Raw genomic sequence first — 18,350 nt, 5'->3', positions numbered from 1 at the left:
TATTACTACCAGAAATGTAGGTGCATTCTCTCATGGAAACCAGATTGCGTGGAATGACAACTCAGCAGGGCTGGCAGCAAAGAAAGGCTGGGCCAGGCGCATGCCAGGACCCACAGCGAGAGGACTGGCTCCTCTTCTTCACCGTGGCTTCCGGCCTCCACCTGTCAAGCAATGCAGGGAAAAGGGGCGGGGGGGGGGGAAGCAAGAGCAGCTGGTGGCAAGGCTGATGAGAAGGCTGGAGGGAGCCCATGGCGGGTGTCTTCCCTTAAGATGGTTGAATATTCTTTTATTTTGTTAAACCCTGGGTTGCTAATTCACGTAAACTGATTGCAGCTCAACCACTTGGAGGGCCTCCATCCAGGGACGGGAAGCAAAGCCCTAGGAGGAGACATTGAGAAAACTGGGAATGTTATGCCTGGAGAAGAGAAGACCGGGGGAGACATGATAGCGCTCCAGAAGGTCGTTGCAGAGAAGGAGGACGGGATCCCTTCTCATTCATTCCGGAGGGCAGGACAGGGAACAACCAGCTGAAGTTATAGGAGGCCAGATTCCAGCTAGAAATCAGGAAGGATGTCCTGTTAACTCAGGAAGACCATTCCCTACGGGCTCTCCCATACTGAGCGGGATGGTGTAGCCTGGTGCCCGGTTGGGCCCACTGGCGCCTTCCAAGATTCATCCCTGGACTGCTCAGCATGTTCCATGACCCCTCTCTGCGAGGGTAGATGTTTCTCCTCTTTTACAGAGGATAGTCCTCCATGAGTGGGCTAAAGCTAAAGAACTGGCAGGGGCCTGCTCTTGGTGCCTCGGAGGCATCCGCTTGGCACTGTGCGAGCCAGGATGTTGTGCCGGATGGGCATTTGTTGCAGTCCATCAAGGCTTCTTCCTTCCTGCTTCCTGCTTCCTGCTTCCTGCTTCCTGCAAGAGCAGCTGCTGATGGTGCCGATGAGAAGGGAGACACATGGAGGGAGGGGGAATGGGGAAGGACGGGCCCACCAAGAGTATCTCGTGCAGGGCCCTCGAAAACCCGAAGCCAGCACTGACTGAGGGCCAGTGCTGAATGGCAGCAGTTCGAGCTCTACGCTACTTGTGTATCTGCTCTTATTTCCAGTCAACATCTTCAAAAAACAAACGAACACAAAAACCTGGGTTGTCACTCCATGCGAACTGGGTTTTTTTAAATCCTAGTTTGCTATGAAATGGCAGCCTGCTGATGCACGCTAGCTGACCAATTAAAATGGCGTCCTTGATTAATCAAGCAACACTTTATAAAAAAGAAGAAAAGAATGAGAATTATTGCAATATTTGTTTTTATTAACATTCCTGCACTGCCTTATTTGCTGAAAAGTCAGCAAAACATGTTCATTATTAAGGTATGGAGGAAAAGTTTCACTCCAGGATTTTATACACAAGGCATTTATCATGGACTTGCCATTTCCGACTCATGATTGTCTACAGATGTCTTAGAATTCTGTGTTTAAAGAGCAAGTGTAGTGAGGTTTTTTAAAGCGGAGAAAATGGAGCATTTATGCCCAAAAGCAAAAGAAAACGCTGTTATGTTTTGTTCAATTGTGTCATTTTGCCATAGTGCAGCGCCACCTAGAGATTATGCAGCAGAAAACTAGGGAAGGGAAACAGGATTAAAAACGGATTAACTGCCTTGTCTAGAAAAATGTTCAAATATGAGGGAATACTTTTCATAAAATGGCACCTGGAACAAGTTGTACAAACACCGTTCAAATGCATGGGGAATGCAGTTCTCCCACCTGAAAACCACTGTGTTAGCCAAATGCAGACTTAATCAATTAATTAATCAATTGAAACATGTATTGATAATCTATGGCAGCCTTCCCCAGCCTCGCTGGTTTGATAGGGTGGTCTAACAAATCTGGAGCAACCCAGATTGTGGGAGGCTGGATCAAAGGGTATATATTTGTCCACATTACCTCAGTTATCAGATCCAACCTTGTAGGGTTATTGTAAATCTCCATGCAGTTACTCGGAGGATTTCTTTTTGTTTGATTAGGGTTGGCCAATGGTTTGTTGCTTTGGTGCAACGTATCAGAAGTGTAGAAGTAGTTGTAAAGCATGCGGTGCTGGCAAGCAGGAGAGCTGCCCATTCTGTGCCTCACATGGACCCTTGAAAGGGAGTCCCCATAAGACCATCAAGTCCAGGATCTCAAATGTTCTAGCGGCAGCACTGCAGGGAGACTGAAAGGGCAAATGTGAGCCCATGCGGGCATGGCTGATGATAGGACAGGTGTGAGGATCTGGAAAGGTCAGCGTGTGCTCACGTGTCGGACAGGTGTCGGACCGTTGATAGGATTCTGAAGGAATCCCTCCCTCCACCTGCCCTCACCTTCTCCACCCCATCTTGCTTTGGCCCCTGTATTCTCCAGGTTACATTCCTCTTTCGTTTTGGCAGCTGCAGAATGAAAATATGTAGACCTTAGATCCCCACCAGCCCGTCTCCAGACAGCCCTTCCAGGGGTCTGGCCCTGCATACGCAGCGCAAGTATCAGGGGCTTTCTCCGAGCGCACGCTGTGAGTTTGGAAACATTCTGCCATCCCGCCTTTTCCGGCCACTTTTGGGTCCCTGACCCACGGGTCAGCGGCACAACCCAATTTTGGGCAGATTTTGCTTGCCTTCCAGCAACACCCGTTCCAGGGGTCCGGCCACAGCGCCGGCGCACCACAGGTATCAGGGGCCCTCTGCGAGCAAACACTGTGAGTTTGGAAGATTCTGCCAATCTGCCTTTTTTGGCCACTTTCGGGGCCAGTGTCACGGGCCGATTTTGGGCATTTTGGGCAGGTTTTGCTTTCCTTCCCACAACGCCCCTTCCAGGGGTCTGGCTAAAGCGTCAATGTACCACAGGCATCAGGCCCTCCTCTCTTGATGCATGTCGGCCACTCTAACCCCTCTCCCACGCAAGCGCCGCTTCCTCCTTCTCGCCAGCCTGGCTTCCTATCGTTCGAGCGGCAGGTCCGGCGCCACCACCTCTGCACGGCTGACGGCCGGAGACGGCGCTACCTGCAGATTTCAGCGGGCGGCACAGTGAGCGGCTCCGGCTACCACAGTCCGTACAGTGAGTGTTTGGAGGAACTCTCGCATCTGAGTCACAGGCAGATTTTGAGCCGGGCAGGGCTCTCTGGGCAGAAATCTCTCCAGCCACCATGGATCGAAGTAGGAACTCTTGCAGGTGCAAGGTGGAGTATCGCTGTAGGATGGGCTGCGCCTTCAGACATCCAGTGATTGCTCCAATGAGCCTGTCCTCCTTCCAGGGCTCACTGGGGCAACCCAATGCACAGAGGCGCAGAGCGTGCCGGCGGGGTTGGTGCGCAGAGCGGCGTTGGGCGCGCACCTGCGGAGGGTCCGTGCCCCGCTAAGGCCGGCGATCGAGAGCTCCCTGCAGTTCCTTTGCTTCTTCGCTGTCGCAAGTGACTTGTTCACCTGTTCCCTGCTCTGCCTCTGGGTGAGGAGGACGAGCAGAGGCTGCTGCTTCCTTGCTCAGTGGCTATTTGTATCAGGTAAGCACACGGTGGCAATGAAATGCGCAGGAAGAGCAGGTGGTGGTGAGGGAAGTGACAAGGTAGATTCAGTGAGCAGCAGGGGGGCTGGTGAGGATGTCTTGCCCAAGGGCTCCCCAAAATCTGAACCCAAAACTGGGTGCTGCTTTTGATCTAGAATGCTCTGTTAGGCCTGGGGCTAGGCTACCTGAAGCTTACCTGCCCTTCTAGGAGCCTTCCTGTGTTTGAAGATCTTCTGGGGAGACTCTACTCTTGGTCCAGCTGCCACGGGAAGTATTTTTGGTAGGGAAGTGAAGGAGGGGCCCCTGCAGCCTCTTCCAAGCTCAGGGATACCTTGACAGACTCTGTGAATTCTCTGTTCTGCCTCTGCCAGCAGTCAAAGGCATTTTATTCAGGGAAGACTTTGGTCAGTTCTGTGCAGAAGGAACTGGTCGGATGCTGGTTCAGTGCACTTATTGTTGGTGCTTTTAATTTATTAGTTCTTATGTTATGTTTTAAATAACATACTTGTGGACAGGGAATGTTGGTTATTGGGCAGATTCAAAATATAATTAATAAATACAATGGTAAAATAATAAGGGTGAGATAGGATTAAATAAGGAAAATATGGGAAGGAAACCAGTTGGAGAAATGGTGGCTATCTGCAGACACACTGAGAGATTTAGAGATATCTATTTGTCGTCTGACTTTGATCTGAAAACCCTCCAGATATTACAGGTAGGGGTGACTCATGGACCTGAAAAATCTGACGAGCAAAAGACCTTGGCTCCAGGATTCCTGGATTTTGCTTCCTCACCTGTTCTTTCCGGGCTTTCTTTCAGGTTTGATGGAACTCAAAGCTGTAAAGAGAGGAATTATTGTTATATGGGCCCCGGAGACTTCAAGGTTTCTCTGCATGGACCACACTGGACACCTCTACACCTCAATAAGTTTGATGCCCGCTATCGATTGTTTGGGAAATAGATGGTATGGAGGCAAGAACTACAGTCAGAGAAATCAGGAATCTGGTGTTCATGCCGTACAGCTTAAAAATGTTACTCAAGGCTGCTCCACCGGTTAGGTGGCATCAAGCTTGAGTTCTTCTCTGAGTATCCACTCAGTGGGAATCCCTACTTAGCTCTGTCTCTCCAATATGCATGCCTTTATCTCCAAACATGGTGGATCTCTTTCATTCACACATTATGTTTCTAGGCTCACCTTAAGTGGAAGCATTTCAGAAGTTAGGTGGTCATCTGTTAAGGTGTTAGTTGCGAGATTCCTGTGCTAAGCATGGCCTGGAGCAAAAGGTCTCCTACCAACCACATATAATGCTGCAATTCTATAGGGTTTCTTAATTTTGTACAGATCATTCTGCACGAAACGACAACATAAGCTCCCTTTGTGTTTCATCCCTCCCTAGATATCCTACCAGGAAGAGGCCTGCAACTTCCGTGAAACAATTCTCCAAGATGGCTACAACGTCTACTTTTCTGAAAGCTACAACCTCCCGATCAGCCTCAGCTCAAGAAGGAACCTGAGTCCAGACCAGCCTTTGCCTCCTTTTTCCCAGTTCCTGCCCTTAGTCAACATGATCCCCCTTGAACCTGAGTCTGTAGATGACACTTCTCAGAACCAGGAACCTGATGTTGAGTCTGATGACCCCTTCAACATGCTTGGCAAAAAACCATGAGCCCAAATTATCTCTCTTGGTAGTTCTGGAACCCCTGAATCTCTTAGGAAGGAGAAAACACTGTCAGACTTTTAGGGCTCTGTCATGTCCAGATAATTGTCATCCTCCAGACATGGAGACTGAGGATCATCATTATAGAACAGGAGAAAGTTTCCCTCTTCCCCATCCTGCTCCTCTTTCCCAATGTTTTAAGATCTGACTGTTTTAAGTGGGGTTTTTATTATTGCAAAATTGTAGGACACTGTGTTTTAAATTTTCTTTTCTTACTTTTTTTGTTAAACCATTCCAAGACTTTGGTAATGGGATGGTCTAAAAAGTTTTAAATAAAACAAACAAAGAAATAAAATATTGCTGCCTCCACCATGGCTGTGATTTGTTTCATATGGCTCCACACTGCTGCAAGTGAAAAAGTCATCCATAGTTGTATCCATGCTGGGTACGGGCAACATATGGCAAACCCACCTGAAAAGCATTTGGAATTTCACCCCACCATGGAACTAGATTCTCCCCCATTCCAAATTGTCCCCACTTACAGAATCTTGATGCAAATATGTGTAAGATACTCATTCTCTGACCACCAACGTGTAATAGTCAAAGCTGGGGAAATGACTTACTGGAGCAGCCATCATTTGGCCTCAGCTGACACCTGGCATGATGTGGCAGATGGGCAGCCCTGCTCTCCAGAAGCCTCTGCTCTGTCCTTTCCGCATCCCTCCGCCCAAGCCACAAGGGAGCAGAACAGCATCTCATGGTGCAGGCATATCAGAATATGCAGTGCAAAGTTTTCTCCTGTTCCTGGGTTTTGAATCTCTTTCAGCCTGAAGGTCAAATGCAGTTCTGGAGAAGCTCTCAAAACTGGGTGTCTGACGTGGGAGGTCAAAGGGAGTAGGACTGAAGCCAAAAGGAGTAGGGCAAAAACAAACAAACAAACAAACATATACAAAGTTCAGCTTGTTAGGGTTTCTTCAGTTTTTACTGGCAGACATTAAGGCTTAAGAGACGCATGTCATACTGGGAAAAATGACACAAAATCTGGGAAGCTGCTAAAATTTCTGACTGGGGGAAAGGGGGTAGAACCAGGCAGGGGAGATGAGTCATTTAGGGAACACCCGACAGCTGCTGTTGGATGCCTAGAGGAAGGGATTTTGCCCCTGCCTTGAAGTTCCTTGCTCCAGTTTTATGGATTTCTCTTCTTTGCCTCAAATTAGGTGTTTTTCTAAAAAATACTTGGAAATCCAGTGTTCATAGATGCCAAAAGTGCATGTATATATTCAGTGAACTCCTTGTAGCTCCTCCACTCTCTATTACCTGTTTCAGGTATGCGTTTCTCTGGGATGTTTTGGAGTCTAAATTCTCCCATAAGCAACCTACAGAGGAAGGAGGGTGGAGAACAAGCCCGTGTGGCAAATTTTCCTACATATTCCTATTCCTACATTTTCCTATTCAAACTGCAGAGGAAAATAATGCATATGAGGAAAGGATTCTTCTTGCAGGCAGGTTTCTGTGGTGTCCACCAGCTGGGCAGAAGACAGGGAGCCCATCTGCAAAAGAGAAAGCATACAAAGAATCATCTTGAAATCAATACCTGGCTGTACCTGTTCATCGTAAGGGCTGGAGTGGCATGGAGCCTGGAGATTGTGCTATGAATCCGAAATCAGATCTCTCCTCTTCAATGAGTCTTTCTCAGATTCGGTCCCTGCGTCAGGATGATACAACCCTGATCCGTATTACAGGGATGTGGTAGGAATTACAGTTAATTGATGCATGCAAAATGCTTGGAATTCATGAAAGAGCTAGATAACCTTAAGTATGGTCCTCATCATCATGGAATCAGAGAGTTAGAAGGGGGCTCAGAGATCTAGTCCCACCCACGGTCTGGCTTCCAGGCAGGGACGGAGTTTATATGACATGCTAGGCAATTGGAGGGGGGGCTCAGCATGTCTCCTGACGCCTCCCCTGCCCCGCTGTCCAGGTTGGTGGTCCATAAATCACCCTGAGGTGGATCACAAACCAACCACGGCTGAAGGAATTTCTCTCACCTCAGGCTTGCCCCATGGTGGAGGTCTCAAATTTCTTCTTGCGCCCTTCCATGCCACTCAAAGCATCAATGTTCTTGCGCCAGTCACCCACTTCCCGATTCTCCTGCAGGACAAGAGGGCAACTGATAGAACCTGGGCTTGTGGGACAAACTACTAGCTTGAGATGGGGCAGAGAAGTCCGGCCCTGTCTCAGCTTCAGCTCCAATCCTAATAGTCTTCAACTGACAATGCCAGGGTTAAATCCAAGATTTTCCCCCTGCAGGGCCACCTTCTACAGTCAAAGCACACAGACCTACAGGAATGGGAATATATGCTGGGAGCAAGATGGGAATCTTGCAGAGGCCAGGTGGCCACTGGGCCAGCCGCTGTCCAGCGCCATAGCCCAGTCTTGCCCTGCCTGGTGTTCTCTGGGTGTTTGGGAGTGTAGCTCCCATTATCCCTGATCAGTGGGAAAGCCAGCTTGTACTCCTCAGCATCTGGAGAGTGCCAGGTTGGTGGAGGCCTCCTCAAAACCTTGGCGTAGTGATGAAGAATATTGTCTCTCCTCTGCTATCGAAGCCCACAGAGTTTAAAGTGAGGTATCTATCCACCCTCCTGTCCCCACTCCCAGCCTCACCTTCTCAGTGTCATCTTTCTTGACCTGTTTGAGATTAGCCCGCAGATCCATGGACACTTTGTGTTTGGAGCCGAGAAGGGCCTGCATCATGGCATCGGCCGAGAGGCGGACCCGGCGAAGGGCAGGGCGCTTAAATTTGCCCCGCAGGTCAAAGATCTTCTGGTTCAAATCCTGGATCTGGAGTGAACAGGTACAACCTCTGTTAACAAATGAGCGAAAGGAGTGGAGCTAGGGTTTCAGGCTTCCCTTGATTTGACGCGCTTCAGATGTGTTTGACAGCAATGCCTATAGTGCTGACTGAGAAGGGTGGGTCTTGTAGTCCATCACATCTGAAAGGCATCTGTTCAGGGTAGGCTATTTAGGTAATAGCCTTTGACCTGGGTACTGTCCAGCTTTCTCCCACACGTCCTCCACGGAGGAAAAGCAAACAAGCTTCTGCAACGCCAAATGCCACTTCAGGTTTTTTACAGCAGGGATTACCTGGGCGTTCAGGCAGCTGCTTATCGCTGCTGATAAACTGATTATTGATGTATTTGTCTAATTCCCTTCCAAAGTCAGTCTCCCGGCCTGATATTGGAAATGAACTGGAAGGGAGAAAAGCAACTGCAGACACACTGTGCATGTATAGGCAGAAACATACGTAGCTGGGCTTAATTTTGTCTAAACATCCATCAGAGCACATCCTAAAGCAGGAGGCTGAACAGAGATTAAGGTGGAGGGCATTTCAGTATCCTACACAGAGCCCCCCTTTTACTGTCAAAGCAAGACACCCCCTCCATCCCTGTTTCTTCTGTGAATACAGCAGACACCTGAAGCGACACCCTTCACTTTCCCCTTAATTAGATTGCTAATTAGGATGAAAATCAGCCTGGTACTGACACCTAGTGGCTCTCCTTAGCACTTCACCTATTCCAAAAATGAGACTTGTGGGAAAGGGAAGATTAACCCTTCCAACCCTAGCTTCAATCTTGTCCGAAAACTGATTCCTAAATGGCACTTAAGCTGGAAAAAAGCTCTTCTGTTGGCACTAACAAAGACATAAAGTTCTATTAAACACATCACAGGTGCTGAGATGCCAACTAGCATGGCTTCTGGGGCTAATGGGAGATGTAACCTAACAGCTCTGAAGGGTACCAGCTTGAAACCTTGATGAATGGTACCTCTGACTCCTCCTGTCCTGCATCAGCAACCTGCAAAGGTGCTAAAAAGATCTAACCTAGACATGATGCTATTCATGGCTTAGTATTGTGAAGCTGTTTTCTTTTCAGTAAATAGTAGGCCTGGATTGGCAGAGAGTCTGGTCTGGCCTGGTCACACTCATGGTGTGGGCAATGGGAGGGAAGGATCCAACTCCTTTAAAAGATCAGCCCCAGTGCCAAACCGGGCCTCCGGTGGGAGCATCCCAACCTCACCTCGTTGATGTTCTTGTTGACCCGGGCCTCCATGTCATAGCGCTCTTCATCCACCTTGTCCACCTGCGTGTGGAGCTGCCGGCACATCTCCTGAAGCGAGTGAGGAGATGTCAGTTGCGCAGCTCGAGCTCAGACTCCAAAGGCACCGCACAGGAGAGGGCGCTCTGCTCGCTGAACACATCCAGAGCGCCTTGCCTAAACCGGGGCTGCAGCTGAGAGCAGGAGCAGTTGGGTACCCGTTGAGGAGCCCCAGCGAGCAGGGTCTGGCGGGTAAGGGCCCCCTGGCTCGGCTCCTCCCCTCTACCCTTGCAGCCTGCTTGCTCATCTGACTCTCCCTCTGCCCAGGCGGTGGCAGTGGTGAGAAGGAGGGGGTGGAGGTGCCGCCGCCGACTGTTTGCCAAGTGAGCACGTGGTAGCAGTGATTAGAACGAGCGGCGGCATTCCTAATCGCCGCCTCCCACACCCCGGACTCTGCTGTCTTGGGCAGCCACCTTCCTCTGCCTGGCCAGGCCCTGAAGATGGAGTGAGCTTCCTCTTGCTCACCTGCTGGAACACGGACGGCACCCCATCCGTGGGGGCAGCTCCCTCTTTCAGCCACCCGCCCCCAAATACCTGCAGCTCCGTGGGGCCGAGTCCTGCCAGATCCAAGGGGACGCAGTGCTCGGAGAGGTAGCGCTCCTTCTCCTGGGCCCGCTCTTCATCCTCCTTTTCCATGTCATGCTTTGCCACCTGCAGCATCAGCGACTGAGGCAAAAGAAGAGGCAGCTTGATAAGGCCCATGAGTTTAGCCGTGCTCAGGCACTCCGGCACAACAAACAAGTCCAGGACCGCTCAGTTTCGTCCTTGAGGGGTGGCTTTGTGTCTGGAGAGCTTTCACAGCCTCTCCAGCCCCCCAGAATCCTGCTGGGTGCGCCCCTTCCACAAGTTACTCCTTTGTGCCTGCCAGTTGCAACCCCCTGATCTCCAATTTCACAATCTTACCTTGAGCTGCAATTTCCGGGATGCTGTTATCTTGGATTTTCTCTGTGATGGAACGGAATAAAACAGAAACGGTTAATAGGAGGTGAGCTTCATGTGATCCTCCAGAAGTCCAGCAACGGTTCCAGTCCCAGGCCAAAGGGTGGGCTGCCCCATCCTGGCCACCCCACACTGGCCTGCCATTCTGTTTGAAACTGCCTTGCTGCTACCAGCTCACCCATGTGGCTGCTTGCTGTTGCCACTGCACCAGGACTAGAAACTCCACATCTGGTGCGGCAGTGCCATTATTAAGCCCATGCGTGCCAATGCACTGACCTGCATGTGCAGAACCTTTCCGCGCAAGTGAAAGGCTTTTCAAGGCCGCCAGGTGGGGCACCCTCCCTTGAATCGGTGGGAGCATTTCTTCCCCTTCAAATGGCTCAGCTCAGCCTCTTCAAGCAAGCTGGCCAGTAAGAGAAACCCACTTCCTTCTGCGAGGGGGTGGGGGGCTTCCTGTGTTGGGCTGGAGGACATTGTTGGCAGCTCAGGACTGAGCCAAGCCAGACAATCACGCTCTCAAATTTGGTTGCGTGGAAGAAGGGAGAGATGGGAGAATGGGAATGAGAGCAAGGACATCCTTGCTTGCTTCCTATTTCTCCATTTGCTTTGAGGAACTAGAATAGGGGCGCACTTTCTGGATATGTACACTTCTTGTAATGGGGGTGGGGGAAGGGGTCTCTAATTCATTTGTGGTTCTAGGAAAAAATGAGAGCTAAACTGCAAAAATCATTGGCTGGTTTATGTTGCAATTGTGTGTCCTGAGGAAAACCAGGATGGTTAATAATGTCCTTGTGAGCCTGCAAAAATAATGAGCTGGCTTATAATGATTTCTACAATGTTATGTCTTTTAAGAGAACTTGGCCAGATGGTTGGCAGGCTAAGTTTTATATATTTCAATGCCCCTCTGTACAATGTTGGCTGACTCCCCAACTCCACCTCTGCTGAGCTGTGTTCTGCCTCCCCAGTCACAGGGGCCACGAGTCACCACTGCTGCTGGTACTGCTGGCTTGGGTTGCTGAACAGCCAGCCAGTGAGAGGGCCGCCTGAGCCAGGCATCCCAAGCAGCTCCCAGGATTGCCTCCCCCTAAATCCAGCCCCGTGTAGTTCTGCCCTCAGATTCACCTTCCATGTGCCTTTAAAACAGGGGTGGGCAACTGCTGGCCCTCCAGATTTTTGGCCTGCCAATCCCATCAGCCCTAGCCAGCACAGCCAATGGGCAGGGATGATGGGAGTTGCAGGATAAAGCACCAGGAAACCACCAGGTATAAACCCATGGAAGCTGGAACTCACCTTATCATGTGGCTCAATGGCATAGGCTCGATAATTGGCAGAGGACTTTCGGCGGAGGGGAGGGACGGTAGCGGGGGGAGGGGGTGGGGGAGCAGGCTTGGGTGGCGGCGGGGGCTCCGGCTTTGTCTCTGTGATAGTTTCTTCGGTCTCCTCCTCCACATATTCTTCCTCCTCCTCCTCCTCTTCCTCATACTACAGAAATAAAGGGTGCATTTATTTAATCATGTTCACTAGCATATTGTCTTTAAGAGATGCTACAGAGAAGGGTGCTTTCAATTTGTTTGTTTCAAACGCCCTGAAAGTTTCCTGATTTTTAGAGGGAAGAAGAGGGAAGGGGCAGAGATGGAATCAGTCTTCCACTTTTGGTTGACATCTTTTGATGGTGGCCCACTTACACCGACCTGGTGTCTTCCAGGTGCGTCGGATGGTTCACACTGGCCTTGCTGGCTGAGAATGGAGAGATCTGCCGTCCTGCCCATCTGGAGGGCAATAGCCGGGGGAAAGCTGAAGCACTCCACCCTGCTGCCCCCTTATTCAGAAATGCCATCCTTGCTCGAGAACAAAATGAAGCGAGATCGGGGCATGTACTGTAAGATGTCCTCCATTCAGATCGAGGGCTTTGTTTATGCCAGGTTTCAGCCTCTGTAGGGAGAGCCTCGTGCTAAGGTTTAGTCACTAGATGGCACTGGAGAGGCGGGTTTCTTGTGACTGTTTTGTGCAGGTTGGAGAGGGGCCACATCGCTGGCTTGTGTGTGCATCCTCCGGCCAAAACCTTCCACGAAAGCCTTCCTATACCTTCCCAGCCTGAGTTTCAGTTTCAAGTTTTTTTTTCCCCTGGAGGGATGTGGAGTGACGATAAAGAAGCGCTCCACTGAACACATGGTAAGTGAATTTTCTTCAGCGTCTCGTGAGCAAAATTTCTCATCACACACATTTTCAAGGCAGAGCCTGTGCCTTCCCAGGATTGCTTGGATGCTCTCTGTAAATCACATGCTGGTGGAACACATGGCTAAATATGATCATAACAAGCCCTGTGCAGACAGTCACATCTCAAGATACTAAATCCAGACTTTTTAAAGGCATGGCACTGTTTCTAAATTCTAGACTGAAATGACGCTGGTGATTTCTTGCAAAAGTTATCCTAACCTCTTTTCTTAGGGCTTTTGCTCTGGCTCAGCCTAGCAGAGATGCTCTTCCAAAGTTTATCTTGAGGGACTAAGGGACTTAGACCTTATGGCTAAGGTGGAACCTGGCAAGATCCAAAAGCCATGGGTCAGCTGACCATAACGGATTTGCTGTATTTTCCAAGAAGATCATGATTATGATGGATCTGCAGGCACTTAGTTTTGGTAGAATACTCACAACTTAACGTGGGCAGACTTTACTGTGTTTATTTAGCAATCTGCAGCTGCAATCCTGTGCATGTTTACATAGAAAAAGACCCTGTGCTGGCTAGGGTTTCTTTCGAAACATGCATGGGATTGGGCCCTTAGCCCTGCATTCCACCAGTTCATTTCATCATCAGCATCACCACCACCATCCCAACATTGCATTTATATCCTGGCGTTTTCCTCTTGAGGTGAACCCTCAAGTGAATTACATAGTTCCATCTTATCCTCACAGCAACAACCCTGTGAGGTAGGTTAGGCTGAGAGGGAATGACTGGTCCAAAGTCACCCAGTTGGCTCCACAGCTGAGCGGGGACTCGAACCCAGATCTCCCAGGTCCCTAGTCCAGCATTCTAACCACCCGCCCATGCTGGCCGTGTTTACCCCATATGGACAGCCACTTGTCCTTGTGCATTAAATAATGGATCTAGAGAAGGAAAAGATTGCAATAAAAAGCAAATAAAAGGTGTTTATTTTCACTGGTTTCCAGGATGCTCTTTTGTTAATACTTACAGTAATTGTTTCTCTGTAAAAAACAGAAGGAGGCATATTAGTCAGACTGAAAATAATCCTCTTTAATTTACACCACTCTGTCCATCCCCACCAAGCCTCAAAGCTGTCTTTTGAAGTGTTTCCCCCGATTAGTACTGCCTTACTTTACATTTACTTTTAGGATTGCTCCTAACCTAGGGAAACTTTGGCTCTCACAGTCTTTCTTCTAGCCCTAAAAAACGTAATTCCCCCTCCAGAGGCACAGCCAATTCTGGTTCCATTTCCAGGGCTGTAGAAACAAAATGTCCCATGTTCTTGCTCCCTAGACCTTGGTTCTTGGAGAGTTCAGACATATATCCCAGATCTACCACCACCACAATAACACCATGTGCCACACTTCCTATAACTAATAATTAAAAAAATAACAACTACTTACTCTTCTGCCATGCCGAGAAATCAAACTTGGGATGGTCTAAAAACAAGACGTTAAAATGTAAGAAGGTAAGAAAAGCCCTGCTGGATCAGGGCAATGGGACATGTGGTCCCACATTCCGTTCACGCAGGGGCAAGCCAGCTGCCCACGAAATGACCCCGGCAGGAAGTGAATCCAACAATCCCCATCTGCCAAAGCACCTCAGCACCTGGTGTGTAGAGCCTTGCTGTTTCTAGGTAGCATGTCGCTATGGAGACGAGTCGCCATGCTAGCCTTCTCCATGAATTTATCCAAAAGCCACCCCATGGGGTGACCATCACCGCTTCCCGTGGCAGCAAATGTCGCATTGCGTATATCGTGACTCCCCTTGCTCAACTTTTTCTAAGCTGAACAATCCCAGCTGTTACAACCTTCTTTTGAAGCCCCTGATCATTTTAGCTGCCCTTCTCTGCATTTTTTCCTACTGTGCCATGTCCCTTTTAGTAGTGACAGAACTGTACACACTGTTCTAAGAAAAGTCACACCAGAAATTCATGGAATTATAGAATGGTGGCATTGGAAGGGGCCTGTAAGGCTATTGAGTCTACTCCTGGCCTTTTCTGGCAATAATTGCAATTCTCTCTCTTGAAAATGTTGCCCAAGAGCAAGCCTTTCTTTTGGTTTTGGAGTTTTTGGAAGTTTTGGAGCATGCTTGCCTTTCTTTTTTTTTTTTGTTCTTTTTTTTTGCTTGCCTCACTGATCAGACCTTTTTGTACTGACATACGTGTCCGAACAATGCAGCAGACAAGCCGTTATCGCTGGCACTCCAGAGCAGCTAAATTTGGGCTGTCTTATCACTTCTACAATGGGGCCAGGCCATTCCACAACCAGGCCTCCTTGGCAGAATGAGCGCCACAAGACCAGGGGCAGGGGTCGGTTTGGTCCCCAGCTTGCTTGCCCTGGCTCAGCCCCATGTCAGTGCTGCATGGGGAGAGAGATGCTTCTTTAAAGGGATCCCTCCGCCTGCCAGAAACCCCACTGATTCATGGAGGGATGAAATTGTGGCTGACTTTCCAATATCTGCGGAGAGACTTGATATTTGTGAGACGGGCTGCCTTCAAATAAATGCGAAGACTTCTCCTTTCCAAGCAAGGGAAGCAGAAATCTCACAGGCTTGCAGCAAAAAATTCAGAAGCAGCCTCCCTGCCACCCAGCCCTACTTGGAGAGCTGCGAAGGGACGCCTTTATTCTTAGCGTTAGGTGTGAAACCAACCATTCAGCACCCTTTCTGGAGACATCTGCTGCCAGAAACAGACAGAAATAAAAGGCAGGCCTTCTCTGCTTCTTCAAAACACTTCTAATCACTGTTATGACTGGCTTTATTTCCCAACCTAATGGGGCTGGCTCCAGATTCGGAGAACACCTTTGGTATTGAGGTCTCCAGTGGCCTCCAAGTGGGGGGACCACTTCATGAGCCCAGGAAGACTTCCCTGAGAGTGGATGAAAACAGCTGAAGTCCCTGCAGGTGGCCTGTGGGTATGGAGGACTGAAATTGCGTCTGCTGCCCACTCGCTGGGTACAGAGAAGGCATTCCTCAAACAGGACCCCGCACATAAATGAAAAGCCTGATGACATGGATAGATTTCAGATACTTGCACCCTGCTTCTCTAGCCCAAAAGCTTTAGGGTGACTAATCAAACAAATCTGGCAAAACCCAAAAGTGGAACAGCTGCAACTTAAAAAAAGAGAATTTTTAAAAAAACAGGACTAAGAAATGCATTTCAGGATAATTAAAGGTGCAATGCTTGTGTATGTTTAGACAGAAATAATTCCTGCACCTCCCAGTATCCCCCAGAAAGCTGGAAGTTGTAGGACTTATTTCTGTGTAAATGTGTGCATGATCGTGCCCCGAGCTTTCACTCCGCCATAGTGTACATTAACCTGATTAGATGCTTTGCAGGCAAGGCAGATTATGCCTTCTGTTGTATATATGTATTAAGGATTGGTTTTAATTTTCAGGTAATGCTACCATTGTACAATTTCTCAGTGTGGAGAGAAAGGAGGGGTAGAAAAATAATGATAAAAGGAGGCAATTCAAAAGTGCAAGTGCTAAACTGAAATAATTGTTCATGTAAATAATATTGGCTGATAAATTTAGTTATCCTGAACAAGCATTGTGAGGTTTGCATCAGCTGCTGTGCAAGACAAAAATGCTTGCACTGGGCTCCAACCTAGCTGGGACTTGGTTCTGGAATGTGATCAGGAGCTGAATCTCTCTCTCAGATTGGTATGTATTGCCTGTGTGCTTGCTTCTATTTCTCTGCCATACCTGCTCAAGCGATATGCACTACAGGGATACAACAATTTTCACGTACTAAAAAAAGAGACAACCCTATAAAGAAAATAAAGCCCTACACAGCTTAAAGCACAATTTAGTGTACTTTGCAAAGACTGCACAAATCTTCTCACTGCTCAGTAACAGGTGAAATATTTGAATGTTTAAAAACCAGATGAAAGGGAGTATTCCTTGTATTATTATGTGCTCCTAGAGGAAAGGTTGCCCTCTATAGCAGAAACTCCTACATACAAAGCCTCCTCCTCTTTTCCAAAGCAACTTAACTGCCCCCACTTACCTGGTGGGTGATGGACTGACCTTGGCAGGACAGTTTCCCAGTGATTATGGGCACCAACATGGCTGGTGGCCTTTTATAAAGACAGAAACTCAGCACCAACTAAGCCTTTTAGGGAAGAAGGAGAATGGGACACATTCCTCTGATAAGGGCTGACCAAAGACACTCATAGAACCAGGGAGAGAAAGGATTGCTTTGGCAGGCAGAGCCTCCAATGGAAAAAAGGGGCTTATATTCAACTCCCACCTTTGCTCCAGAAACAGAGCTGCGTACACATCAAGAGCCTTCCCCCAGATTCTGCCCCAAACGTGGGGCACAGTGCTCTATGAAGGAACACCTGGAGCATGTCGGATAGTCACACTGAAGACTCCTAGCTTCTTGGTAAGGCCTTGGTGTTAGACTACCCCAGCCTTCTCCAAGCTGTCCTCCAGATGTTTTAGACTACATACCTGAGCAAGTAGTCTTGACTGACTGGGGCTAATGGGAATTGAAGTCTAAAAAACTGCAAGGCCCCATTCACACCTATGAATGGACCATGTACATTAGCAGAACCTCTGTGTGACAATGAATGCTGCACACCAGAGAGTGGAGTTTGAGAAGAGTTTGGCCATGAGCGTTTCATGTAGTTGAAGGAATCCTCATATTGTCTGAATATACTGAGTCTGTTTTTTATATTTTTTATTAAACTAACAAAAATATTGCAGTTAATATAACAATAATGACCATAATTAAACATGATTAATGAACACAATTAAACAATACAACAATACCAGTGCTGCCTCCACCAGGACCAACATATCAAGTCACTCAGGTTGCCCCACTTCCCTTCCAGAACTGCATTGACTCTTGTGTTGGTTCACATCCCTTTCCTTTTATTAAAACATATGCAATAAACACCAAGTATTTTGACATTTATTTTTAGTTATCACGCATTTTTCCATTTAATATCACAAATTAACTTCATTAATAGCTATATTTCAGACTTTATACCAGTCAACTATTTGATATTTACCTTTTATTTTGGTATTACTAATCTTACTGCTGTTAATAAATTTATCATCAATTATTTACACTGGGTCTGTTAAGGAGAAGTTTACCCAAATATTAGACCCAGGCCTGGTGTGGAAGGCTGAACATTTGGGGAGTGTCTGTATGATGAGCTTGGTCTAATCCTAATCTACCTTCCAGGATTATGGCTAGGATAAAAGGCCAGAGTATGGGCAGCAGAGAGGAGTCCAGGTCCCAAGGACAAGAGAGAGGATAAGAATAGAATAACCACAATTGTACAGAAGTCTCTCCTCAGCACTTCCCAGCCAGGGTCTCCTTCTGTGTCATGGTAGCTTTCCTTTCCTTTCCTTTATGGTGGGTAGCCATTATCGCAACTGCTATGCACGATGCCGATTTTGGATATGCTGGCATAAAGATCTAAATAAACAAAACACCCAGGCAGCAGTTCTTCCCCAGAGCTTTCTATATTCAAGGAATCCTTCCCTGCTTGCCACAGCGTTGGCTGCATATTGCAAAACATTTCGGAGTGTTTCTACTGGCTCGTGCGTTGCTCACACAGGCCAGTGAACTTCACTCTCATTCTGTGGGAATGGAGAACGCATTCTTGCACGTAGCGCCTTGTGGCAGTGCATGGCAAGAGAAGAATGGAAGCAGCAAGCTAGTTCTCCTTCAGGGAAGCTTAACCATGGTCCACTACCACTGGTTATCTTGGCCAGGAGCCCTTGAGAGATTTCTGGTTTCAAAATCTCTGCCTTAGAATAGGGAATCTTTGCCCAGAGGAGAACGCAAGAGAGCTGGTGGTCTGGGAGGGTATTGCCCACTTTCTCGATTGCCAGTTCTTGGTTATTTCCA

General features: G+C 48.3%; 2 protein-coding genes across 2 annotated transcripts; one reads left to right on the top strand and one right to left on the bottom strand.

Annotated features, from left to right (window-relative positions):
* The first annotated feature begins 1,301 nt into the window (after positions 1–1,301).
* LOC123032092 (fibroblast growth factor 21-like) lies at positions 1,302–5,235 on the top strand. Its single transcript, XM_044447718.1, has 3 exons — positions 1,302–4,580; positions 4,850–4,863; positions 4,925–5,235. The coding sequence occupies exons 1-3, from the start codon at positions 4,256–4,258 to the stop codon at positions 5,192–5,194; spliced, it is 609 nt and encodes a 202-aa protein (XP_044303653.1). The 5' UTR covers positions 1,302–4,255; the 3' UTR covers positions 5,195–5,235.
* Positions 5,236–6,148: 913 nt separating this feature from the next.
* On the bottom strand, positions 6,149–16,513 carry TNNI3 (troponin I3, cardiac type). The gene is made up of 10 exons (XM_044448049.1): positions 16,494–16,513; positions 13,885–13,920; positions 13,470–13,482; positions 11,569–11,760; positions 10,243–10,284; positions 9,874–10,005; positions 9,262–9,351; positions 7,850–8,026; positions 7,234–7,336; positions 6,149–6,735 (listed from the first exon to the last, which is right to left on the bottom strand). Exons 2-9 carry the CDS (start codon positions 13,893–13,895, stop codon positions 7,235–7,237), a joined length of 759 nt encoding a protein of 252 aa, XP_044303984.1. The 5' UTR covers positions 13,896–13,920; positions 16,494–16,513; the 3' UTR covers positions 6,149–6,735; position 7,234.
* Positions 16,514–18,350: the final 1,837 nt, after the last annotated feature.

Source organism: Varanus komodoensis, unplaced genomic scaffold (assembly GCF_004798865.1).
Source record: "Varanus komodoensis strain SLA01 unplaced genomic scaffold, ASM479886v1 scaffold53, whole genome shotgun sequence".
Classification (NCBI taxonomy): domain Eukaryota; kingdom Metazoa; phylum Chordata; class Lepidosauria; order Squamata; family Varanidae; genus Varanus; species Varanus komodoensis.
Note: the sequence above shows the minus strand (reverse complement) of the source record. Positions and strands in the feature narration are given on the sequence as shown.

Bases quoted from the DNA above. Each gene is read 5' to 3' on its own strand.
- TNNI3 (XM_044448049.1), bottom strand. The intron at 10,285-11,568 runs GTGAGTTCCAGC...GTTCCATCACAG, and splicing joins CCATTGAGCCACATGATAAG to AGAAAATCCAAGATAACAGC. The intron at 9,352-9,873 runs GTATTTGGGGGC...CACTCGCTTCAG, and splicing joins TCGGCCCCACGGAGCTGCAG to GAGATGTGCCGGCAGCTCCA.
- LOC123032092 (XM_044447718.1), top strand. From the start codon at position 4,256: ATGGACCTGAAAAATCTGACGAGCAAAAGACCTTGGCTCCAGGATTCC.